Raw genomic sequence first — 27,274 nt, forward strand, 5'->3', positions numbered from 1 at the left:
AAACTGTAGAAATTCGCCTCTGGCAAATTTAGAAGCTTCCTGTTTGGAGCCCTTACAAGACTCTGCATGTAGCTAAATACTCTATCCAGATGGATCAGATGCACAAAACAAAGAGAGTGTTTTTTACCCCGTCACATTTCCACAGGGTCCTCAAAGCAGGGAACTTCTAGCTACACCCGTGGCAGCTTCTAAGGCAGGAAACAGGATTACTAACTACAGTGGTGACTCTGGATTGGATCCTTTTGCTACAAAGGGCATTATTGGGACACCAAGTGAAACTCAAATGGTATCTGAGGATGACGGGGTAGGAAAGGACAACTGTTAATGTTCTGACTTTGAAGGCTGTCTAGTGGCTTTGGAAGAGAATGCCTTGTTTGCAGGAAACACAGACCAAGAACTTGGTGGTGAGAGGGCCTCCCATCAGCAACTACCTCTCAGAATATTCTGAAAAACCCAAGGTTCTTATGCTGTGATTGCAACTTTTACGTAAATTTGAGATGGCTTAAAAATAAAAAGAATTTAAAGGTTTAAAAATTTGCAAAGTAAAAGATGATCTGTTCTCAAATGAGCAAAACTGACAAGCTAATGTACTTCTTTGGCAGGGGTAGGGGACCTTCTTTAATACTGTTCCAAACCACTCTTTCAGTAAATCACTTTTTTAGCAGAGAATGCAGGGGAGAAAAGTGTAGCAATACTGCCACCTACTGGTATCGAGCAAATGTACTTAGGGTGAAGTGAAGTGAAAGTCTCAGTCCCTAAGACTCTTTGTGACCCCGTGGACTTTTCAGTCCATGGAACTCTCCAGGCCAGAATACTGGAGTGGGTAGCCTTTCCCTTCTCCAGGGGATCTTCCCAACCCAGGGATAGAACCCAGGTCTCCTGCATTGCAGGCGGATTCTTTACCAACTGAGCCACAAGGGAAGCCCCAGAGGTTTCCTCCAGTCAGTGAAAGAATAAAGCTTTTTATGGGGATTGACTTTTAAAAGCTGTTGGAGAGCAAGGCAAACAGGCCCTTTAACCTTGAGACCAGTGTTAGATTTAAATCTGAGACTCAGCGCAGATGGCACATGGCTTTTTGGGTTTCAGATGAGTCCAGGTCAAATGGGGAGTTGAAGAGATACATTTAAGGGGTCCAAATGAGACACAAGGCTTCCCTGGTGGCCCAGATGGTAAGGAATCTGCCTGCAGTGCAGGAGACCTGGGTTCGATCCCTGGGTTAGGAAGATCATCTGGAGAAGGAAATGTCAACCCAGTCCAGGATTCTTGCCTGGAGAATCCCATGGACAGAGGAGACTGGCGGGCTACAGTCCATGGGGTTGCAAAGAGCCAGACACGACTGAAGCTGCTGAACACGCAGGCATAGAGACACAAAATTTTCTTTCCTTATCCCACCCCCACAAACTTTGGAGAAGATGCATCCTCTAGGAAAGAGAAGGAATTCCTGGCTCTAGGAATAGGATATCAGGCCAGGCCCCAAGGAGGGGAAAAAAAAAAGAAAAGAAAAACCGCTAACAAGATCATAGCCAGCTCACAGGGCATCTTTGTGAGAACTGAACAGGTGCAGCTTCTCGAAGAGCAGAAGGAAGGCTGGATTTCATCCTAGTTTGCACCCTCCTGGCCTGATACCATAGTAGACACACCTTCTGATGGGTGAACATTTAACTATCCAAGAGTTATTAATTTTTCTTTTTAGTTTTTATTTTTTAAAGGATAATTGCTTTACAGAATTTTGTTGTTTTCTGTCAAACATCAACATGAATCAATGTGAATTTAACTCCATTCCTACAAAACTAAAATATACTCTGATCACTCCCCTTGTTATTTACCTATTGAGTTAAAAATCAACAAAGAAAACTGCACGAAGATGTTCATAGCAGCTCTATTTGCAATCGCCGAAACTCAGAAGCATTCAGTTGGTGAAGAAATAAGTAAACTGTGGTACATCCAGACAAGAATATTATTCAGTGCTAAAAAGATATGAGCTATGAAAAGACATGGAGGAAGCTTAAAAGCATTTTACTAAGTGAAAGAAGCTAATCTGAAAAGCCTAAACACTCGTGATTCCAACTCTGTGACATTCTGGAAAAGGCAAAACCATGGAGACAACTGAAAAAAAATCAGTGGTTGCCAGCAATTTGGAGGAAGGGGATAAATAAGTAGAGCAAAGACGATGTTTAGGGTAGTGATTCTATTTTGAATGATTCTGTAACGGTAAGTTTACAGCATATGTTTGTCCAAACACATAGATCATATAAAACCAAGTGAACCCTAATGTAAGCCATGGACTTGCAGTGATGATTTGTCAATGTAGGTTCATCAGTTGCAGTAAGTTCAGTTCAGTTCAGTCGCTCAGTTGTGTCCGACTCTTTGCGACCCCATGAACCGCAGCACACCAGGCCTCCCTGTCCTTCACCAACTCCCGGAGTCCACCCAAACCCATGTCCATTGAGTCAGTGATGCCATCCACCATCTCATCCTCTGTCGTTCCCTACTCCTCCTGCCCTCAATCTTTCCCAGCATCAGGGTCTTTTCAAATGAGTCAGCTTTTCGCATCAGGTGGCCAAAGGATTGGAGTTTCAGATCTTTTGGGGCATGTTAACAGTAGGGGAGGCTGAGGTGGAAAGGCAGGAGGTATATGGGAAATCTTGTACTTTCAACTTAGTTTTGCTGCTCATCTAAAGCTACTCTAAAAAAATAAAGTCTATTTTTAAAAATTCTATCTTTATTTCACCAATAACCATAATGATAATTGAATATAACCAAACTAGAAAGAATAAGAGACAATTGGGCATATAATTGCCCACAACTTTTCAGTGTTACAAATTTGGGACTTCCCTGGGAGTCCAGTGGTTAAGACTCTGCCCTTCCAATGCAAGGGGCTCAGGTCTGATCCCTGGTAGGGGAACTAAGTGGCTTTCCTTGTGGCTCAGATGGTAAAGAATCTGCCTGCAATGCGGGAGACCTGGGTTTGATTCCTGGGTTGGAAAGATCCCCTGGAGAAGGAACTCCACTCTAGTATTCTTACCTACAATTCACATAAGATTCTGCATGCCAAATAAAAATATATTTTTAAAAAATAATGAAAATTTTTAATAAAATAAAAATAATAAAGTGTTACAAATTCATGTGTTTTGAGTTCAGTTTTAAGGTGGGTGGGAAGGGGAGCTCATTGCAAGTATTCAATGAAAACAAAATTGAAATATTGATTTCTTCTATTTCCTACCTTTCTAATCAGGAAATACACAAATCTTATATTCAGTATTAAAAAAATATAGAAAAACAAGTAATGTTTGTGCTTAGTATAAAACCTCAAAAAGTTGGAAATTCTCCTTAAAATTTTCTCTAAGTGCAAATGTTCCTTAAACAGAGACCAGGTGTTTGAGTACATGAGAAGGTTTTGTACAGTTGTCTTAATGATGTAAAAAAAAAAAGCACAGGCGGCTGCGATGGGCGCGCTAAAGCGAGGCCGAGAGGAGCTACCCCACGTCCGAGCTCGGGGGCAGCGGCCGAGAGTGCCAGACTGCGACAGCACAGAGGAGCTACCCCGCGTCAGAGGTCAGGGGCAGCGGCCGAGAGGAGCTACCCCGCGTCAGAGGTCAGGGGCAGCGGCCGAGAGGAGCTACCCCGCGTCAGAGGTCAGGGGCAGCGGCCGAGAGGAGCTACCCCGCGTCAGAGGTCAGGGGCAGCGGCCGAGAGGAGCTACCCCGCGTCAGAGGTCAGGGGCAGCGGCCGAGAGGAGCTACCCCGCGTCAGAGGTCAGGGGCAGCGGCCGAGAGGAGTTACCCGGCATCTGAGGTCAGGGGCAGCGGCCAGGAGGAGATACCCCACGCCCTTAAGCCCAAGGCCAGGGGCGGCGGGCGGGAGGAGCAACCCCACGCCCCAGGCCAGGGGCGGTGGCTGGGAGGACCAACCCCACGCTGTGGCTGCACGGGCACAGGAGGGCCTAGAGGAGCTATCCCACGTTGAAGGTCAGGAGGGCGGAGGTGAGGAGATACCCTTCGTCCAAGGTAAGGAGCATTGGCTGCGCTTTGCTGGAGCAGCCGTGAAGAGATACCCCATGCCCAAGGTAAAAGAAACCCAAGTAAGACGGTAGGTGTTGCAAGAGGGCATCAGAGGGCAGACACACTGAAACCATACTCACAGAAAATTAGTCAATCTAATCACACTAGAACCACAGCCTTGTCTAACTCAATGAAACTAAGCCATGCCCATGGGGCAACCCAGGATGGGCGGGTCATGGTGGAGAGATCTGACACAATATGGTCCACTGGAGAAGGGAATGGCAAACCACTTCAGTATTCTTGCCTTGAGAACCCCATGAACAGTATGAAAAGGCAAAATGATAGGATACTGAAAGAGAAACTCCCCAGGTCAGTAGGTGCCCAATATGCTACTGGAGATCAGTGGGGAAATAACTCCAGAAAGAATGAAGGGATGGAGCCAAAGCAAAAAGAATACCCAGCTGTGGGTGTGACTGGTGATAGAAGCAAGGTCCGATGCTGTAAAGAGCAATATTGCATAGGAACCTGGAATGTCAGGTCCATGAATCAAGGCAAATTGGAAGTGGTCAAACAAGAGATGGCAAGAGTGAATGTCGACATTCTAGGAATCAGCGAACTGAAATGGACTGGAATGGGTGAATTTAACTCAGATGACCATTATATCTACTACTGCAGGCAGGAATCCCTCAGATGAAATGGAGTAGCCATCATGGTCAACAAAAGAGTCCAAAATGCAGTACTTGGATGCAATCTCAAAAACGACAGAATGATCTCTGTTCATTTCCAAGGCAAACCATTCAGTATCACAGTAATCCAAGTCTATGCCCCAGCCAGTAACGCTGAAGAAGCTGAAGTTGAATGGTTCTATGAAGACATACAAGACCTTTTAGAACTAACGCCCAAAAAAGATGTCCTTTTCATTATAGGGGACTGGAATGCAAAAGTAGGAAGTCAAGAAACACCTGGAGTAACAGGCAAATTTGGCCTTAGAATACGGAATGAAGCAGGGCAAAGACTAATAGAGTTTTGCCAAGAAAATGCACTGATCATAACAAACACCCTCTTCCAACAACACAAGAGAAGACTCTACACATGGACATCACCAGATGGTCAACACCAAAATCAGATTGATTATATTCTTTGCAGCCAAAGATGGAGAAGCTCTATACAGTCAGCAAAAACAAGACCAGGAGCTGACTGTGGCTCAGGCTTAAATTGAAGAAAGTAGGGGAAACCACTAGACTATTCAGGTATGACCTAAATCAAATCCCTTATGATTATACAGTGGAAGTGAGAAATAGATTTAAGGGCCTAGATCTGATAGATAGAGTGCCTGATAAGCTATGGAATGAGGTTCATGACATTGTACAGGAGACAGGGATCAAGACCATCCCCATGGAAAAGAAATGCAAAAAAGCAAAATGGCTGTCTGGGGAAGCCTTACAAATAGCTGTGAAAAGAAGAGAAGCAAAAAGCAAAGGAGAAAAGGAAAGATATAAACATCTGAATGCAGAGTTCCAAAGAATAACAAGAAGAGATAAGAAGGCCTTCCTCAGCTATCAATGCAAAGAAATAGAGGAAAACAACAGAATGGGAAAGACTAGAGATCTCTTCAAGAAAATCAGAGATACCAAGGGAACATTTCATGCAAAGTTAGGCTCAATAAAGGACAGAAATGGTATGGCTCTAACAGAAGCAGAAGATATTAAGAAGAGGTGGCAAGAATACACAGAAGAACTGTACAAAAAAGATCTTCACGACCCAGATAATCACGATGGTGTGATCACTCATCTAGAGCCAGATATCCTGTAATGTGAAGTCAAGTGGGCCTTAGAAAGCATCACTACCAACAAAGCTAGTGGAGGTGATAGAATTCCAGTTGAGCTATTCCAAATCCTGAAAGATGATGCTGTAAAAGTGCTGCACTCAATATGCCAGCAAATTTGGAAAACTCAGCAGTGCCCACAGGACTGGAAAAGGTCAGTTTTCATTCCAATCCCAAAGAAAGGCAATACCAAAGAATGCTCAAACTACCACACAATTGCACTCATCTCACACGCTAGTAAAGTAATGCTTAAAATTCTCCAAGCTAGGCTTCAGCAATATGTGAAGCTTGAACTTCCTGATGTTCAAGCTGGTTTTAGAAAAGGCAGAGGAACCAGAGATCAAATTGCCAACATCCACTGGGTCATGGATAAAGCAAGAGAGTTCCAGAAAAACATCTATTTCTGCTTCATTGACTATGCCAAAGCCTTTGACTGTGTGGATCACAATAAACTGTGGAAAATTCTTCAAGAGATGGGAATCCCAGACCACCTGATCTGCCTCTTGAGAAATTTGTATGCAGGTCAGGAAGCAACAGTTAGAACTGGACATGGAACAACAGACTGGTTCCAAATAGGAAAAGGAGTTCGTCAAGGCTGTATATTGTCACCCTGTTTATTTAACTTATATGCAGAGTACATCATGAGAAATGCTGGACTGGAAGAAACACAAGCTGGAATCAAGATTGCCGAGAGAAATATCAATCACCTCAGATATGCAGATGACACCACCCTATGGCAGAAAGTGAAGAGGAACTACAAAGCCTCTTGATGAAAGTGAAAGTGGAGAGTGAAAAAGTTGGCTTAAAGCTCAACTTTCAGAAAACGAAGATCATGGCATCCAGTCCCATCACCTCATGGGAAATAGATGGGGAAACAGTGTCAGACTTTATTTTTCTGGGCTCCAAAATCACTGCAGATGGTGACTGCAGCCATGAAATTAAAAGACGCTTACTCCTTGGAAGGAAAGTTATGACCAACCTAGATAACCTAGGAGGAGAAGGGGACGACAGAGGATGAGATGGCTGGATGGCATCACTGACTCAATGGACATTGGTTTGGGTGGACTCCGAGAGTTGGTGAAGGACAGGGAGGCCTGGCGTGCTGCGATCCATGGGGTCGCAAAGAGTCGGACACGACTGAGTGACTGATCTGATCTGATCTGATCTGACTTTTTGGTTCACAGGTCACCCAACCACACAGGCCACAAATAAATCTAATTGGAAAGGGCTGTGCCTTATTTGGGGATTGGGACTTTGGGCTGTCTGTCTTGGAGAACGGGTAAGTGTTCCCAGGAGGAGATTGAAACAGATGCTGTGTCCAGGAAGGCACACCATGCTGAGCCTAGAGTCCTGCTCAGTAACTCCGGGTTCTCTGTCCTGAGCATACACGCTTCACTTCCCAGCAGCACCCCTGGCTTGGTGTTGCTGCATGGCTAACTTCTAGCCAGCGATGTGGGAGCAGAGTGATGTGTGCCAGGCCATAAAGCTTCCCGTGAGTAGCTCTTCATGCCTTCTCCCAGGCTGCCAGCTTGCTCCTCACATGCACAGGAACCATGGAAGCCATGCAGTCAAAGTGGCAGGGCCTCAGTAGAAGCCTGTATGTGAATTACTAGTAAGAGAGCAGACCATCAACCAGATCAAATGCTTGGAGCTTAATAGGAGAGAGAAACATCTAGCATTTATTCATTCAGAGGCTGTCAGTATAGCAACCAGCAATGTACCTCAAAAATACAATGATGGAACAAAGACACACCCAGGCAGCCTGGCTCCACACTTGTGCTATGCCACTCCCTACAAACATGAGGTGTTATCATGAACCATGGCTTTTGACATGCTGATGAGGGCTAGAAGCTAAAGACTTAGTTGGTTTTCTTCCTTCTGGTTTCCTCCTTGAGCCCCAGTGAAAGACGGAAGACAGTACTAACAGCAAATATGTGATTGGTTGGAAAATCTTTGTTTAAAGAATATAAACTGAATAGCTTTTGTAAATGACAGGACCATCCGGCATCATCAGTATGCATTTGGCTACAATGATTTTAGTTAATCCATAAAATGCTAGAGTTGTCACCTAAGATCATCTTTCCAAATCCATCATTTTACATGAAAGGGAAAGGACCAGAATCAGGCATGCTGACCAGTATCACACAGGTGCTGAAAGCATCAGGACCAGGGGCCAGGCCTCCCAGGACCACCCATTGCTCTTCTGAGTCATGTGCAAAGGCCCAGTGGTCACAGACGCTCTGTGCGGCTGCTCTGTGGGCTTCAGTACCTTCTGAGCCTGGTGGATACATGTATTTACAATATAATGTTGCTGTTGTTCAGTCATTGTCACGTCTGACTCTGTGACCCCATGGCCTGCAACACACCAGGCCTCCCTGTCCCTCACCATCTCCCAAAGTTTGTCCAAGTTCCTGTCCACTGAGTTGGACAGGATGGTTGATGCCATCCAACCATCTCATCCTCTGCCACCCTCTTCTCCTTCTGCCCTCAATCTTTCCCAGCATCAGTGCCTTAGTCGCTTGGTTGTATCCAACTCTTTGTAACCCCTTGGATAGTAGCCCACCAGGCTCCTCTGTCCATGGAATTCTCCAGGCAAGAATACTGGAGTGGGTTGCCATTCCCTTCTCCAGGGGATCTTCCTGACACAGGGTCTTTTCCACCGAGTCAGTTCTTCACATCAGGTGGCCAAAGTATTGGAACTTCAGCTTCAGCATCTGTCCTTCCAATGAGTATTTGGGGTTGATTTCCATGATGGTCTATCAAATCACATCATTTAATAAAAAATGTTAATGTAGGCCCAGAATTGTGTGCTCCATACCAAAGACACACAAATGATCAGGGACTTTCTGCCCTGGGCCTTCCTGGAGCTCATGTTTTCACAGGAGCAGAGACACAACAGCCACATTGTGCGTGGAGGTGCGGAGTGCAGCCCCGGGACACTCGGGGGACAACTGTGAGCAGACAGAAGAGATGAGGCATTTGTTCTTTCCCTTTCAAACTAAAGTTGAGACACCTTATTTTTTCAAAGTGTCTTCCAGAAGCTGCTCAAGAGCAGCGTTCACTACCTATACAAGCACATGTGGAGCAGCTGACACGTGGCTTCCCCAAACACGGGCAAACCTAACTCTGCTTCCCGAGAACATACCGCTGACCCATGTTTGAACTGCACAGGTCCACTGACACGCAGACCTTTTTCAATCAACACATAAAGTACGAGGTCCAAGGCTGGTCAGAAGCCAACTTTATATTATATGTGGATTTTTGACTGTGTGAAGTGTCTGTGCTCCTAAGGTCCCGAGTTGCTCAAGAGTCAGGTGGACTAATGGTCCAGGGAGAGCTTCACTAATCTCATACTTTCCAACACCCAAGTGAATAAAATATAATCACTCAAGATGTGATATGATGTTAGTTGCTCAGTCATGTCCGACTCTTTGCGACCCCATGGACTGCAGCCTGCCAGGCTCCTCTGTCCTTGTGATAAAAATCTTTTTTCCTAGAGTTAAGACAAGATTCTGTGTTTGGGTAATGTTCTAAGATGTTATAATTGGGACTTCCCTGGTGTCCAGGGGTTAAGACCACACTCCCAATGCAGGGGGCACAGGTGCAATCTCTGGTCAGGAAACAGATCTCACGTGCCACACAGCATGACCAAAAAATAGATGTTTTAACGTTATAATTTGTCATATAAAATGCTCTATACCTGGAGATAGAATTCATATGTCTTCAGGGTTTTCAGAGTAAAATTTCAACTATCATTTATTATTCCTTTCCTACCGTAAAAATGATACAGCATTGTAGGATTATAAATATTTTTTGAACATATTTAATGAAGACCCCTTTTGGTGGCAAACAGATTCTTTTATTGGCAATCAAAAAACTTCACACTTACAATATGAAAATAAATGCTCCTTTAATGAATAATTAAATGAAAACTTTGCAGGACCTTACAGGATATTTAGTAGGTACCACGTGTACCTTACAACACAGAATGTCAGCTTGATGGGATTGTGAGAGCGTGACTGAAAATGAGAGATGTCATTTATAAAACAGCTACCTCACAGCTTTCCCAAAGAGTAGTTCCTCTGCGATTAAAACAAGAAACAAAATTCATACTTCTGCCTCGTTTTAAGATGTGACTGAGCATACATCAGTCTTAAATTTTATGATTTCGATGTTGCTTTTTCAAGGCACTCAACAGAAACTCAAATCTCATTTTAGAATCATGAATCTGAGATTTGCAGTGAAGCTGTAATTTCTCAGTATCAAAGTTTCATTATTACACAACAATTCTGTTTCACAAATACCCTTCGTACTTCGTCCTGCTCCCCTGAGGCACCGCCCATTCTAAGTAAGGTTTCTGCAGCTTGTCTGAGACTAGAGCAGGCTCTGCTGCTTCGGTCACAAAACTCTTCCTGGGTGAACAGGAAGAGTTGCCCTTGCCCTTTCCAGAAGAAATGCTGTTTTTACTTTTTCTGTTTCTTTTCTACTATGAAAAACAGGGCTAAACCGAATCTTAGAATCTTATTTTCTGCTGGATGATTAAAATCTGTATTGCATATGTCATCTTAAGTCTCTTAAAATCCAAAACTTTAGTGGTGGACAGTATGCTTTCTCCTGTTGTCACTTAATCAAAGCAAAAATAGAGCCCCATAGAAGTTTCAACATTGAATGTTTTGTGAGTCGTAAAGCTTAGTACGAGTCCAACAGCTTGATATGTCCGTAGTCTGTGCATTATCTTTGATAGTTCATGATCTAGAAGACCACTTGTAGTCAAAAGCCCATCTTTCAAAAAGGTCCTATTTCCTCATTAGTCTGTTTACAGAGTTCACTGCCTTGTTTATATATACAGGCATGTATACCTGTATACAGGATACATGTAACAAGTGGTCACACAACTGCCTTTATATATACAGGCACATATATGTATATATAAGATATATGTTAGCAGCAGTCACTCAGCTCTTAGCTGTGCTCCATGAAAGCCACTTTGGATGGCGATCATAGTCTCTGAGTCATTTTCAATCCATACACACACACACAGTTAACACTAGTCTCATAAATGCTGTTGACAATTCAGAAGGACTTGCTTTTCTAATTGAACTCTAAAAGAAAAGTGCCTTGAATTTAAATTTTTTAAAAAACTTCAGTCTTCAATATTGAAACTGCTAAGTCACTCCATTTTTCTATGGAAAAAAAAAAAACAACCCACAGATAATAGAGTTGGGGGAAACTTTTTAAATGAAAAAATAAATTTGAAAAAACATGAAAAAGCAAATTTGAGAAAACACCCTGTTACTAAATAGTTTAAGAAAAGAAACCTACAGAGAGAAAATATTCCCATAGAAAGGTAAAAGCTATGTGGACTGCCACAAATAATGGCATTATTTGTAATAACAATTAGAAATAAATGAAACCTTCAGTAATCGGACTGTAAAATTTATTAGGAAGTGTCCAACTGATAAAGCATTATACAGCCATTAACGATGAGGAGGGATTTGATGGACAGGGAACACCTGAAGCCAAATACAGAAAGGACCCTGCTGCTCTGAACAGCTCCAGTCGAAAAAACTAAGCAGGAATGCCATGTGTGGTGTCACTGAATTAGGGGTAGTCTTCCTTTTACTGGAAAAACCAATAAAGCAATATAAAGCTTCTGTATTGATTGTACCTTTTCTAAAAGAAAGCAAAAAAAAAAACCCTCAAAATGGAAGAAATTACTGAAAAACAAGTCTTTGCAAATAAATGTTCCAGAGCGGGGTGTGCGTCTGACTGCATCCAGAAACCAACGTGTCTTTCATTACTTGGGAGGCAGGACCTGAGCCAGCCTGGTTCTCTCGAGAGGAAGGCGGCGTGAACAGACCCGGAAGAAGAGGGGTAAGTGCCCAGCCAGAGGATCTGTGGCCACAGTCCTATTGTGGATTTTATTAACCAGGCTGTAATTTGTCCCCTTTGAGTGCTTAGACGACACACATTGCTATGCTTCAAGACAAAATTTCACAAAAGTCTTTATTTTTCTTGCTACAGAAAAATTCAGAGGCGCTACTATTTCCTTCTCATAATAAAGCAATTCTCAGCAATCAAGTCATATATATTTTTAATGACAAAATGGTTAGTGTTAACCCTATGTAACATGTGATCAGAAAATAATTAAAGACCACGGGGTGGTGACTATCAGAAACAATACTGGGCAGAAGATTACCAACAGAGCAATTTTAAATAGAAAACTGAGCATTTTCCTTGGGAAATAAATTTAATATTCTATTATTAAGCAACTGGGGCAAAAAAGATTAGATTTTCTGTAACTGCGATTGAACAGGATTAGAAAGGCTTCATGGGGATGAAGTTTTTTTTGATGGTTTTATGATGACAACTACCACCTCCTAGCTAGTTTAGCTCTCCGAAGAAAATGTTCAATCAAAAGGCTAAATCATACAAAGCACTTAACGTTTTCAAACAGTTGCCTAATAACAAACTTTTAAAAGAGATTATCCATAGCAGTGGATTATTTTTATCAAATTTTTGAACAAGCCACACTCAGAAACACTACAACAGAGCAGCGTACTGGTTTATCTGGTTCTCTGCACTACTACAAAAATAGTCAGAAAGAGCTTGGTGTACTCAGTGTAAGGCTGACGGTTTACTTGCTGCAAGCCGTGTATCGTGCAGTTACATTCTCCCAGTTGATCACATTCCAAATGGCCTTCAGATAATCGGGCCTGACATTTTTATACTGAAGGTAATAAGCATGCTCCCACACGTCAATCCCCAGCAGGGGGATAAGACCTGTTGAAATGAAACAAAAACCACGAGATTCAATCTAAAACACTGCATCTTCTCACTTTAACTGTCCTATGCACACAAAATTACCCTTAACCACATTCTCGTCCACTTTTCAGTTTCTTATATATGATATATATAGGAAATCTGCATAAGAATAAAGATCCTAAACGATTTTAAACTTTACTCTTTGGAAGAAGAAAATGTGATAAATAGGAAAAATAATTGAAATAGACTTGGGAAAAATCAACTAAACCACAGTATTTAACAGGTGTTCTTAAAATCAACAGATTTATCCAAGAGCCAATTCTCAGTGGTCCTTACTAGGGGTCTCAAAAAGGGTGTGATTCATTTGCAGGGGTGGCTATGTGTATGCTAAGTCACTCAGTTGTGTCTGACTCTTTGGGACCCCATGGACTGCAGCCCACCAGGCTCCTTTGTCCATGGGGATTTGCCCAGCAAGATTACTGGAGTGGGTTGCCATGCCCTCTCCAGAGGATCTTCCTGACCCAGGGATCAAACGCAGGTCTCCAGCGTGCCTGAGTACCTTCCAAAGGTGGTGTGCATTTGTGGGGGGCTATGAAAAACCTGCTCTGCTCCCCTGGGCTAAGGTTAGTCACAGAGAGCACAAAGCATTTATGATGTATATGTATAATTAATAAAAGTGAGTCACTTTTCGGTACAACAGAAATTAACACAACATTGTAAACCAACTATATTTCAATAAAATAAAGCACAAGGTTTATATGAGACATTAATATAAGAATAAGTTAACAAGGAAAACTGAGTAAGACTTAAGGAAAAGATGCACATTTCAGAAATTATGTAATTTAAATGAAGAATTAGTTAAATCTACAAAACATTCATTTAAGAAACCTCTCTAGGGACTTCCCTGGAGGTCCAGTGGTTAAGAATCCACACTTCCAATGCAGGGGGCATGGGTTTGATTCCTGGTCAGGGAACTAAAATCCCACAGACCACGCTGTACAGCCAAAAAAAAAAGAAACCTCTCCAACTGTAAACACTCCTCTAAGAAAAGAGTCATCAACAAATGTGTCTAAATCCATCGTGAGGTGTGCCACTAATCATTTATAATTAAGGCAGCAAAATTCATACATGACTTTTCCCATAAATAAACTGCCATGACTTTCATTTATCTTTATTCCTATTGGCTTTCTTCAAGCGGGGAGAAGGCGGTGTCGCTAGGATTCACCAATCACAGCCTTCCGGGTCAGGTACCTGACTCCAGAGCACTCAGGGCTCACAAATCTTTGCTTTTCCCAATTCTGTGGCTCCCAAAAGAGCAGCTTAGATTCTGACTAAATCTGGACAGATCCGGGGCAGTGAGTCATGTAAGGAGGTCTCCTGACATGTGCAGAGGCAGAAAATATGGCTGAGACCCACTGCTAACCGATGCGATCACCTTTCATCAGAGTTTCAGCTGACCACTGGATCGTTAGGACTACTCCCTAAAGAGCTACTACTTCCATCTGGCTCAACATGAAAAAGGAATTCATGAGCCCAGCCTGCAGCTTTGAAACCCAGCCTCTTCCTGCGCCAAAGCCCTCCGCAAGGCAGACTCTGGAAACCTGAGCTCTGGTTCCAGTTTAGCCACAGGTGCTCAGCACAGGGGATGAGAGTCCAAGGTTTGAAGTCAGACCGAGCCTGTGTCTCTTTTCCTCCTTCATGCTATTTATCTAATCTTAGGTTTTTATACTAGTGCATATAATTATTCTGTAGCCTGATATGAATTCTGTATCAAATGAAGCAGAGCTTATGTTTAAAATCTTTTTTGTTAACATATCTGTAAAATTACATGTGCTAATTTTATAAAATATCAAGGACCTGGAAAGCATTTTTGCTCACACAAGACTCTGGGTATCGGCTCCTAAGATCTGCTCAAAACGTATTCAGGAAGGTTTAAACGCTGTTAGTCTCCAGTTCACGATAAATGCTTTACAATGAACCATCTCTCCAGAATAAAGAATTCTAACCTGTTGTTCCTTGCAGGGGATCCTGGTTAGAACAAGCAGCAATCTGTAAGCGTCCCTGCTCCTTATTGAAGCCGAGCCAACCCCAACCGGAGCCTTGGACACCAACAGATACAGCAGTCAACTTTTCCTTAAATTTGGCAAAGGAACCAAAGTCACGTTTGATGGCTTCCAGCAATTCCCCTATTAAAAACAGAAACCAAAAAAAGGTTACAAAACCCACCCATGAATGAAGAGATTACAACAATTACAATAAATCATTTTAGCACATATATCAAGTATTATTGTCATACGGCCCAAGACACCAGGCAACACAGAAAGCACTCCGTAACCCAGCGAGCCTACAAAACACAGTCATTCCTGCCCCGACATGACAGTCGTCGGGTTTCATGATTTTTATTCACGTGTGTGTTACTGAAACACGTTAGAGGGATTTTTTTCACTCACAGTGCTATTTCCACAAGGAAAGAAATAGTATTTTCCATTCACTTTCTTTTTCCCCCTCAACAGAAGATTTTACTTTGAATCCTACCCTACCTACTCTGTCGCAATTTGGGAATAAAATGTTATGGCTGAGATTTGCTTCTTCTCCAAGGCAGCCCAGATCTTTCCTACGTTAATTACTACATCATTTTAAAAAGAGTGATGTTGCCTCTTAAAGTGAACTAAGGGTGCACTCCACGGGTCATCACCCTTTTTATTCTGTACCCGTACAGAATACAGTCCTAGACGGAGCACATCAACTAAATCAACTACGCCCAAGATATTCCTTCTCTTATTTTAATGGTCTAAAAGTAATCATCTAGGGGCTTCCCAGGTGGTCCGGTGGCTAAGACTCTGTGCTCCCAATGCCCCAAGGCCAAGGTTTGCTGCCTGGCAGGGAATTAGATCCCACCTGCCATAGCTAAGACCTGGCAGAGCCAAAAAAAATAAATATTCAACTTCTTTTTAATTTTTAAAGTAATCATCTATTATAAGCACAAGTGGTGAGATAAAGGGGCACGGATAACACAAAAATGGCAGAGTGCCAAAACCTGTTGGCTGAACATAGGTGTATCTGATATTCTGGTAACTCTCAATACCTCAAAAGTATTAAGTCATGGTCCAAAGATCTACCTCAGAAAAAATAAATTCTCCAGCTCCCCATACTTACTCCTCCAATCATCCTTACTTCCAAATGAAATTGCTTATTTCGAGTGCATAAGGTGCCTTCTAGAATATGATTAAAAATGCCTCAGAAACTTAAGGTAGATGCCAGAAGACCAGAGACAAAGGTGGAGAGCTCTGTTTATGGCCCATACCTTCCCTGGGATGGGAAGGATAAAGTTACGGGACTCCACGCACCAAACAGGAAGTCAAGTGAACAAGCAGAGCGAACAAGTCCATTGGCTCTGGACTCCCTTGTTACCTGCAGCTGTCCTGGAAAACCTATTTTTCTGGGACAGTTTACTTTTTTATCAGCTAGAAAGAGTAGTAAAATAATAGCAAAGGGCACTATTCTATAATGGCCTAATTTTTAAAACAACCCTATAATTATCCCCATACCATACAGATGAAGAAAAGTAAGATATGGAATGGTTAATATCTTATCCCAGGGCCTAGAGCAAGTAAATGAAAATTCATCTTTCCTAAAAACTCAGTCTTCCCCTGATGCACAGTGCATTTCGACCAGGAGATGACTCCGTATGTGGTATTGTGTGTGTGTGTGTGTGCATAATTCCCTGGATGTATTCTGCACTCTCGCACGTGCCCCCCTGAAAGTTACAGCTCTGTCGTACCCTCTGCTATGAGAAAGATGCCATCATGATACCTCAGGGAGAATGAAGGTAACTTAAGAAAATCAAGTCATTCCTACTATGCACAAAATGAAGCCAAGGTTGCCCCACTTTAAACCAACCTTGGGGTTCTCCACCACCGTTAGGGCTCAGATTTGTCCAGAAGATGCTGTGATTGATATGGCCCCCACCGTTGAACTTCAACGCAGGCTGCAGAGCTATCTGAGCTGTAACATCACCTGAAAGATTAAAATACGAATACATTTTCTTTAAAGTCTTGCGCTTTATGGCAACCCACTCCAGTGTTCTTGCCTGGAGAATGCCACTGACAAAGGAGCCCGGTGGGCTACAATCCATGGGGCTGCAAAGAGCTGGATACGACTGAGTGACTGAACAAGCAGTCCCAAAACTTCACCATTTCAATATTTTACCAAAAAAAAAAAAAGTGTCCCCAAATTATGTGTCCCAGTGGATTTTCAGTTCAATCAATAATGTAGCAAACAGCTAGTGAGCAAGAGTGGCAAAGCTAGTAAAAAATTCACTCCTAGGCTTCAAAGAACTCGGTTTTCTCGGATAGAAAAGATTTCAGTAAATGACCTGACAAAGAAAACAAGGACAGAAAATAGTGGAGTGCTATAAAATAGATGGTTGCATACACAGGCTATATGGAGAACGTTCAACTCTCATTCTCTAGATAGACAACCACCTACGAACATGGTTATACTACCCAAACCTCAACTTACTCAAAACTGAACCGCTGATCTTCAACCCCAAACGCGTTCGTCCAAAGGCCTCCCCCATCTCAGTGAGTGCCAGCTGTTTGCTCAGGGTATATTTGATGACATGGTGATTTGTAATTCTTTTCCTCTCATACCCCACATCCAACCCAGCAGCAAAGCCAGAGAACATCCAGAGAACATCCAGAACCTCATCCCTTCCTCCAGCCTCCATGTCTCCCACTGTCTGCTGCTTCTACACCCACCCCTACGGTCTATTCTCAACACAGTGGTCAGAGGGCTTCTCTAAACCTCAGACTGATCATGGCACACCTGGGGTCAAACCCCTCCACAGGCTGCTCTTATCAGAGTGAACCCCAAGTCCTTACAATCGGTACAGGGATGCGTGTCATACGGCCCTCTGCATCTCCCTGCTGGCCCAGCTCAGGCCACAGTGGCCCCTCCTGGCACTTAGGTAGCCGGCCTGGCATGCGGCCAGCTTAGGGCTTCCACTGACCACTGCAGCCTTTGCTGGAACACTCTTCCTGGAGACAGCCTCCGGGTTTACCCCCCCTTTCCCTCTCAAGTCTCCACTGAAGCATCAACCACATTAGAATGCTTCTCTAACCACAATATGAAATGGGCAATGCCCACCCGCCTCCAGACCACTTCCTGTCATCTGTTTTCCTCGATAGGACTTCAGCCCCTGACATACTACACATTTCTTATTCACGTCTCTCCATGCAAGGAAAGCTCCAATGAAGACATGGACTTCTGTGCGCTGCTGTGTCTCTGAGGCTCAACATGTTGCCTTACAACATAGCAGGCACTCATGACACTAAATGGAGTTTCTACAGAAAAAGAATTCTGACCTCTGTACTTTAAAAAGAATGGCATATTTGGAGCTGTTTTTTTGACCTTGCCAAACATGGAGGCAAAATAAGATATTTTTTTCTATGCCTTGAAGAAGGTACAGACTAACAAAACTATTATGAAAGATGGGAATTTCCTTATTCAGTATTAAGTTCTTATGACTCCAAGATCCCAAAGTGAAGGACACAGAACCAAGCAGAACTCTGCCCTTGGGGAGCTTACATAACAGAAGAAGTTTTCTATTTCTGTTGTTGGTTCATTCACTCAGTCATGTCCAACTCTTTGCAACCCCATGAACCACAGCACGCCAGGCCTCCATCACCAACTCCCAAAGTTCACCCAAACCCATGTTCATCAAATCGGTGATGCCATCCAACCATCTCATCCTCTGTTGTCCCCTTCTCCTCCTGCCCTCAATCTTTCCCAGCATCAGGGTCTTTTCCAATGAGTCAGCTCTTTGCATCAGGTGGCCAAAGTACTGGAGTTTCAGCTTCAAAATCAGTCCTACCAATGAATACACAGGACTGATCTCCTTTAGGATGGACTGGTTGGATCTCCTTGCAGTCCAAGGGACTCTCAGGAATCTTCTCCAGCACCACAGTTCAAAAGCATCAATTCTTCGGTGCTCAGCTTTCTTTATAGTCCAACTCTCACATCCATACATGACCACTGGAAAAACCATAGCCTTGACTAGACGGACCTCTGTTGACAAAGTAACGTCTCTGCTTTTTAATATGCTGTCTAGGTTGGTCATTTCTGTTGTTAGGGTGCATGCTAAGAACACACATAAGAAATGGCGCTGTCTGAAACAATAAAGCCTCCAGGTTTTAGCAATTCAGAAAGTGAAGTGAAGTCGCTCAGTCGTGTCTGACTCTTTGCGACCCATGGACTGTAGCCCACTAAGCTCCTCCAGCCATGGGATTCTCCAGGCAAGAATACTGGAGTGTGTTGCCATTTCCTTCTCCAGGGGATCTTCCCCACCCAGGGATCGAACCCAGGTCTCCCACATTGCAGGCAGATGCTTTAACCTCTGCACTACCAGGGAAGCCCCAGCAATTCAGAAAGGAGAAGGCCAATGATATCTAAATACACAGATAATCTTTGAGAGTTCTGTTTAAGATACCAACTTTTGTCACTATGTTTACAAAATAATTTTCTGACAGATCAGTGTTTCCCTTACTAATTTTTTTTGGAGAATCAATCTAAAAATAAATACAGAATTTATATTGCTTTTTACTGCCAACAGTAACTATAATGGAAAAGAAACTTGCTTACTGAGAACTAGTTTCATCACAATCTCCTCAAGTTTACATAAGCATTTTTAAATTTTAATAGAAATTTGGGGGGCTTAATATCTGCTTTTAAGAATTTTCCTGAAGCTCAACGTTTTCTTTGGCTTCACAGTAGTTTTTTCCTCTGTTGAATACAGTAAAAGTCAAATATATATGTTTGTTTGAAAAGTATTTATGGTACTTACCTGAGATAAAATTAATGATGTTATTTTCCTTACACTTTTTTCCAAAATTTTCAAACATGAAAATGTAACTTCTTAATGGTTTTTAAAATATAATTGTTTAAATAAACAAAAGTACCACAGATACTTATAATAGAATATATTAGAATATATATATAGAACACAGAATATATTGTGATAAAGTAAAGCTTTTTTCCCAGAAGCTTTCACTAAACAAGCAAAGCTTCTATTGCACAAGGACTGGCATTTAAGCTGCTTTTAAAATACTGAAGAGGCATTCATAGGTGTCATGTGTTGTCTTGCAGGAAATAAGTTTCACAACTGGGATTTACCCCAGCCTCTCCCCATTACCACATTCTTCCCGAAGTTGTTTTTTCCCTAAATCGTAGAACCTCTTCCTGTACTCAGAACCTTTTTCTTTCCTCAGACTATCCCTCTGATCGTCACAAGTAAATCTTCCAGAATGTGGTAACTTCCTCTTCTTTTCGTTTACCTAATAATCTCACACACAACCAGACTGAACTGCTGCCTTTTCCCACTAGATGTCCCCAGTCAACAAGCAGTCACTGCCTAAAATACAATCAACCAATTTCTCAGGACTGAAATTCAACTTGCAGATATAGGAAATCTAGAAAACTGGTGCTGATGAACCATGTGCAGGGCAAGAATAGAGACGCAGATGTAGAGAAGGAATGGACTCATGGACAGGACGGGTGGGAAGGAGCAGGGGAGGAATTGAGAGAGCAGCACTGAGGTACATACGGTGCTGCTGCTGCTGCTGCTGCTAAGTCACTTCAGTCGTGTCCAACTCTGTGTGACCCCATAGACGGCAGCCCACCAGGCTCCCCCATCCCTGGGATTCTCCAGGCAAAACACTGGAGTGGGTTGCCATTTCCTTCTCCAATGCATGAAAGTGAAAAGTGAAAGTGAAGTCGCTCAGTATACACTACCATATCTGAAATAGCTAGCTAGTGGGAAGCTCCCTGTACTGCACAAGGAGCTCAGCTGGGTGCTCTGTGATGACCTACAGGGGTGGGCTGAGGGGGCGGGTGGGGGAGGCTCAAGGAGGGTATATGTGTATACCCATAGCTGATTCATGGAGAAGGAAATGGCAACCCACTCCAGTATTCTTGCCTGGAGAATCCCATGGACAGAGGAGCCTGGGGGGCTACAGTCCATGGTGTCGCAAAGAGTCGGACACGACTGTGCGACTAACAACAACAACATAGCTGATTCATGTCCTTGAACAGCAGAAACTAACACAACATTGTAAAGCAATTATACTCCAAATAAATAAAATGGGGGGGAAAAAACATTTAGGAAAAAAAATGCACTTTTAACTGTGTTGCTTCAGCCACACGTACAGCCTGGAAACAACGGTTTCCCTCACGCAAAAATGTAGAAACTATTCTGGATAGAAACGTTAAGACATCGTACTCCCATAGACGGCCCCAGACTCAAAACACAGAATAAAGTTCACGCACTACGGGTTTTGTCAACTGAGCTCCTCTAAAAAAAGAAAAACACCAACTCCGTACTATATTTTCACTCAATTCAAAAGAGTGGCATATAAAAGAAAACAGAGTGGCCAACAAATGCAAGCCTGGGTTCCCCACGAAACGGCTGTTCTCCCTGTGAATTCCGCCCCCAGGTCCACGCGCAACCGCGCGCGTTGGTTCTGCGCGGCGCCGGGGGGCACTGGTCTTTACCAGGCACGCCTCGCAGCGTAGCGCCCCGCCACCCGCTTCCCAGAGCCCGGCCGCCCGGCACCCACGCTTCTCCAGCGCCTCCCGGTACTTCTCCTCGGCGACGTTGAGGTTGTTCACGTAGGCCGCGTGGTGCTTGCTGTGGTGCAGCTGCATGATCTGCGCGTTGATGTGCGGCTCCAGGGCGCCGTAGTCGTACGGCAGGTCGGGGAGGCTGTGCTTCTGCCGGGAGCCCAGCACGCTCAGGGCCGGCACCAGTCTCCTGCTCGTGCTGCAGAGAGAGCACACCCAGCGCGATTGGGCCCCGCACGCAGCCACCTTTCCCCCGCGAGCGCGTCTCCGCAGCCCGGAGAGAGGACCCGAGCGCCGGAGAGGAGGAGGAGGAGCGGGGTGGGGCTGGCCCTTGGGACCGTCGGCCAGCCGGCCGTCCAGTCTCCAGCCTGAAACTCAAGCTGCGGTCCAGCGGATCCGGCGGCACCTGGGCGCGCTCGGCCCACCACCTGCCCGCAGGCCGGTGTCCTGGAGCCCGCGGGGCCAGCACGAGCGGGCCAGTGGAGGGCAGCAGCGGCAAGCCACCGAGGCCCCCGCCGGGGCCGCGACCGGCCGCCGCGCCCGCTATCCGGAGCCTCACCTGCACGCCGCCCGCGACAACATGGTGGACCCCGCCCGTGGGCCTCTCGGAGCTCGAGTAGCCGCGCCGCGCTGACCTGAGACGATGCGCTTGTGTCCCGGGCTGCGCCGCAAGGACACCACCGCCGCGGCCCCGCCTCCCGCGCGCCCCGCGGCCCCGCCCTCCTGCGCCCGCCGCGACCCCGCCCCACTGCGCTCGCCTCGGCCCCGCCCCGCTGCGCGCGCCGCTTCCAACGCCGGGGAAATGGGGTGCTCGGCGCTGTGGTCGGCCCCGCCCGTGCTCCGGGCCCAGCGCAGGTGAGAAAGAGGCCCGGCAGTCTCCCCGGCGGCTGCGCGAGCCGCGGGGCCCCCACTGCGACTGCGCGTCTCCGGGCGCGTCGCCAAAGGGAGGGCCGCTGTTTTCCCTCCCCCCAGCCCCCGAAAGAGATGGTACGGCTCTGCGTTCCGCCCCCGTGAAGGCACCGCCTGGCGCGGCCCGCGGATGGGGGGCCCAGGCCCCGCGGGCCGTGCCGGGAAGCCCGCGGCTGCGTTCCTGCTCCTTCCCGGACGCTGCCGGGGTGGGGTGGGGGGTAGCCTCGGGGTCCCGGGCCCTTCGCACAGAGGAAAGACTAGTGTCTCTGGGAGCCGCATCGGAGCGCAGCCGTGAGCCGACGCGGTCTCGCAGGAGAGCGGGCCCTGGCTCTGGGACGGTGTAGGGCCGGTCCCTCTCCAACTACTGCCCTGAGTGAGCGTTCTTTCCGAGTGAACCGACCTTGGGACCTCCGCCAGGCCTGATAATAGTGTTACTGTGCACCCGCCACGTGCCAGGGACTGCGCTGCAGAGTTTACATACATTTATCTTTGTTTCACTCCTAGGATAGGCATCATTGATTCCCGCTTAATGAACCGGTTGCCCCGGTCACACCGTTAATAAGTGAAAGATCAGGATTAGAATCCAAAGTTCACACATTGATTACCAGGCCTTAGCAGTCAAGTCTTGAGTGTTTGCTGGGAGAATATAAAAGAAGTACAACAGAGGAGTCTTTGCTGCGGCGTCCTATTTCTAATGAACTGTAAATATCAGGTACTTTCTCAACAACTGGGAAAAAAAATCCTGAATTCTGTGAAGAAATTAGAAAGTTTTACACTGTTATTGGCCTGAGTTGGGCCTTTCCTGAATAGAATAGTACAGTAATAAACAGACAAATAATAGGTGCTGAATAGTGTTTCAGTTACCTTCCTCCACCCCCTTCACAATTTCCACCCCACCTCTGTGCCGAGGATGACTAGGGGAACCGAAAGGGGAAGCACTGAGCCCGGCTTCACAGAAAGGGTAGGGCTTGCTGGCAGTCAAGGTGAATGTAAGGGCATGCTACCAGATGGAGGAAATTCAAGTTGGAACCAGGTGATGAGTGTCCTTAAAACTCAAACACGTAATTGGTAACCGGAAACTGAAAAGCATTTTAGCTGACATGAGGCATATTTAAAGTAGTTTTCCAGTCAAGGGAGTCTGCCATTGATTTAAGGGGCAGGCTAGTTAAAAAACTGTTGTATAAATTCTAGCATGAGATACTAAGAACTGCTTTTAGGGTACTAGCTATGGGAACTGGAATAAAAGCATTTGGAAGAATGAAATAACAATTCAGTGATAGGTCAGTCGCTAATAAAAAGGCTTGTTCTAGTGAGAACAAAATATCACTAGAAGGAGATTGAGCCCAGTCAGGCCAAATCGCTGTACTTCTTTTTTGTACAAGTGATGCTTTGATATTTAAATTGAATTCCCACCCCACCCCCTCAGCAGGACAAGCTCTTTTGAGCAAGCAACAAAGGCTGGGTTGTGGGGAAGTGAGATTAGTGTCTCTAACATCATATCTGCCATTGGTTACAGCCTTCCAGAAGACACCCCAACTACGAGAGTGACCAGGATTGAGACCAGGGCTTGGGGGCTGCAGGAGGTAATGAAAATGTCTTACATCCAGTAAACGGGCCTGTTTTTCCTTTATAGTTGACCATTATCAGTTCAGTTCAGTTCAGTGGCTCAGTCCTGTCCAACTCTTTGTGACCCCATGGACTGCAGCATGCTAGGCCTCCCTGTCCATCACCAACTCCCAGAGCTTGCTCAAGCTCATATCCATCCAGTCGGTGATGCCATCCAACCATCTTATCCTCTGTCATCCCCTTCGCCCACCTTCAGTCTTGCCCAGTATCAGGGTCTTTTCCAATGAGTCAGTTCTTCGCATCAGGTGGCCAAAGTATTGGATTTTCAGCTTCAGCATCAGTCCTTCCAATGAATCTTCAGGATTGGTTTCCTTTAGGATTGACTGGTTGGATCTCCCTGCGGTCCAAGGGACTCTCAAGAGTCTTCTCCAACACCGAAGTTCAAAAGTATCGATTCTTCAGCACTCAGTTTTCTTTATAGTCCAACTCTCACATCCACACGTGACTACTGGAAAAACCATAGCTTTGACTAGACAGACCATTGTCGGCAAAGTAATGTCTCTGCTTTTTAATATGCCATCTAGGTTTGTCATAGCTTTTCTTCCAAGGAACAAGTGTCTTTTAATTTCACGGCTGCAATCACCACTATAAGATGTACTCATTCAACTGTCTCAAGGAGTTAGATTACAGTTGACTGGAATCTGTCCCAAATTCCTCCCGCCAGCTCAGGATGTCATCTGCCACATCAGGGCACCATAATTGTGGATTTCCCATCAACAAACTTCCCAAGACTACTTCACAGGCATCTCAGACCCACCAGAGTCTAGATCAACATATTGGCTGAAGAAGGAAAAATGTAGGTTGAAATGAAATCCTTTGGAGTCGGTTATTAAACAGATCCAGCCACAGTGTCTCAAACCCAGAAGTGTGTATTCCCTCCTGTAAAAGAGATCTGGAGTGGGTAGTCCAGGGCTGGGATGACAGTGCTGTGAAGTCCTCAAGGAACCAGGTTCCTCTGTCCTCAGAGTTGCCCCATGATGATAGCTTGTAGAAGACCAGCTATCTCACCCCCTCTCCATGAAGAGGGAGGGACAAAAGGTTGGCCCCAGCTATCTCCTTTCAAGGATTCTCCATGATAGATTCACCCAACAAATTCCAATCAGAATTTTGGTAGAAAGCTGTACCTAACTATAGAGGAGGCTGGGAAACATTCGTTTAGCTATGGCCATTCCCAGTGTTAAAAAATGTGGAATTCCTTAGCAACAGAGAAAATGAATAACGGATTGGAAGTTAACAGTCTCTGCCACATATCCTTCTACAAGACATATTTTCACATGCTTAGTAATGAACTCGGACCATTTTTGGAATGACTTTAGCTACATTCTCTCCTTTTTCTCTCTCACTCTTCCTTTTCACCCCTTGTACCACAAACCTTACCCAGACAGGAATCTCAGTGAGAATTGCTCCACCAGCTTTCCTTTTGCATAAATGAGATCGCTAACAGGATCAAGTTGTTGTTGTTTTACTGTAGTTTAGTCACTCAGTCATGTCCAACTCTTTGCGACCCCATGGACTGTAGCCCACCAGGCTCCTCTGTCCCTGGGATTCTCCAGGCAAGAATACTGGGAGTGGGTTGCCATTTCCTTCTCCAGGAATAGGACCAAGAGTAGTACTTAAATTGCTAAAATGAAACCAGTGATCTAGACAGAGAGAATGATGGGAAAGATAGAATATCATTAACAAAGGTTTCAAAGTGAGCTGCCCACGCCACAACATCAGGCGGATTATCATTAAATTGCATCCTCTAAGAATGCATTAACTCTTGGAAAGGAAAGGGGAAGGTTGGCTCAGAGCAGAAGTGTTTTATTGAATGAGACAGGTAGTCAGAGACCCCAGTTTGATTCCTGGGTCGGGAAGATCCCCTAGAGAAGGGATAGGCTACCCACTCCAATATTCTTGGGCTTCCCTTGTGGCTCAGCTGGTAAAGAATCCACCTGCAATGCAGGAGATCTGGGTTCAATCCCTAGGTTGGGAAGATCCCCTGGAGAAGGGAATGGCAACCCACTCCAGTATTCTTGCCTGGGAAATCCCTTGGACAGAGGAGCCTGGTGGGCTATAGTCCATGGGATCTCAAAGAGTTGGACACAACTGAGCAACCAACATAAAGGAAGAAAGGAACTGACGTAATTGAGCAGATCCTCAGTTCTGGTACTGTCAGACCCTGTTCTGGTGCTGGGTCTGATGCTCCACATCTTGTCTTAATTCACAGCATCTCTGTAAAGTGGCTTATTATTTCTCTTTTGCACAAAGGTAGTAAGTGACTTCGGCTTCCCTGGTGGCTCAGCAGTAAAGACTCTGCCTGCAATACAGGAGACCCAGGTTCGATCCCTGGGTTGGGAAGATCCCCTGGAGGAGGGCATAGCAACCCACTTCAGTAATCGTGCCTGGAGAATCCCCATGGACAGAGGAACCTGGCAGGCTACAGTCCATAGGGTCGCACAGAGTCGGACACGACTGAAGCCGCTTAGCACACACACACAGAGTAAGTGACTTGACCAAGGTCACACAGAGCCAGTCGATAGTAGAGCTCGGCTTTGAATGTACTGCTCTCCCTGTTAACCCTAACATCACTGTGCCTTTAAACAGCCACCACACCCCCTGCCCGCCACATTCCTTGCACCCAGTAAAACTGAGCTCAACCCTATTTTGTTTGTGGTTTACTGTTTGAAACTTGCCCCTCCTATGCTGGGTCCCAGCTTATTCCTGTCTTCTCGACTCCTGATTGATCTCCAGCCTCTTCTCTTGCATATGATTCAGGTCCTAGCTCTTGAACCTAAAGCTTGAACTGGTCCTCCGTTCTCCCTTGCCCCCTCTCATTTGCCCCTTCGATCACCTTTGCTCCTTAGTCTCAGTGAAGACCCAGCTTCCTGGAGCTTCCCTTGACCCTGACCCACCTGGCTGACTTTCCTACCCTTGTCTATGGAATTAGACTCACTAGCCATGAACCTGGGAAACCAGAACAGAATGGGGGAAGGGTGAAGAGAAAAGTGGTCCCATATTTAGAATCCAGGTGATGCCTGCGTAAGATCCCTCTGTAAAAACTAGGCAACATCTGCCCCTTTAGGGGAATCAACAATCCACCATCATCACCACTCCTGGTGTGTACTCCAGAGAAACAAGGCTACTAAGATGTGTATATGCAGAGAGAAAGAGATGTATGATAAGGAAGTGCCTCATGCGATTATGGAGGCTGGAGATCCAAAACCTATAGTGTGAACTGGCAGGCTTGAGACCCAGGCAAGCCAGTGGTGCAGTTCCAGTGTGAAGGCAATCTGATAGAGGATTCCCTCTCACTTAAGGAAAGTCAGTCTTTGCTTTACTTAGGCCTTCAACTGATTGGATGAGGCCCACACACCTTATAGAGGACAATCTGCTTTACCCAGAAATTTACCAACTTAAATGTTAATCTCATCCAAAACATCCTCCAGGTTAACACCTAAAACTAACCACCACACAGGTAAAACACAGGGGGGGCAATGCATTCCATGTAAGCGGTGGGGAGATTTGTTAGTCATTACACCGCAGAATT

At 45.1% G+C, this 27,274-nt stretch overlaps 1 protein-coding gene and 1 long non-coding RNA gene across 2 annotated transcripts; one reads left to right on the top strand and one right to left on the bottom strand.

Moving 5' to 3' along the window:
• Window positions 1-9,719: 9,719 nt before the first annotated feature.
• Window positions 9,720-21,927, bottom strand: SOD2 (superoxide dismutase 2). Its single transcript, XM_027551962.1, has 5 exons — window positions 21,770-21,927; window positions 21,207-21,409; window positions 16,492-16,608; window positions 14,598-14,777; window positions 9,720-12,609 (listed from the first exon to the last, which is right to left on the bottom strand). Exons 1-5 carry the CDS (start codon window positions 21,790-21,792, stop codon window positions 12,464-12,466), a joined length of 669 nt encoding a protein of 222 aa, XP_027407763.1. The 5' UTR covers window positions 21,793-21,927; the 3' UTR covers window positions 9,720-12,463.
• Window positions 21,928-21,973: 46 nt separating this feature from the next.
• LOC113898638 lies at window positions 21,974-26,064 on the top strand. Its single transcript, XR_003512699.1, has 3 exons — window positions 21,974-22,065; window positions 23,636-23,702; window positions 25,996-26,064. It is a non-coding gene; the product is annotated as an uncharacterized LOC113898638 (long non-coding RNA).
• Window positions 26,065-27,274: the final 1,210 nt, after the last annotated feature.

Source organism: Bos indicus x Bos taurus, chromosome 9 (assembly GCF_003369695.1).
Source record: "Bos indicus x Bos taurus breed Angus x Brahman F1 hybrid chromosome 9, Bos_hybrid_MaternalHap_v2.0, whole genome shotgun sequence".
NCBI classification, from domain to species: domain Eukaryota; kingdom Metazoa; phylum Chordata; class Mammalia; order Artiodactyla; family Bovidae; genus Bos; species Bos indicus x Bos taurus.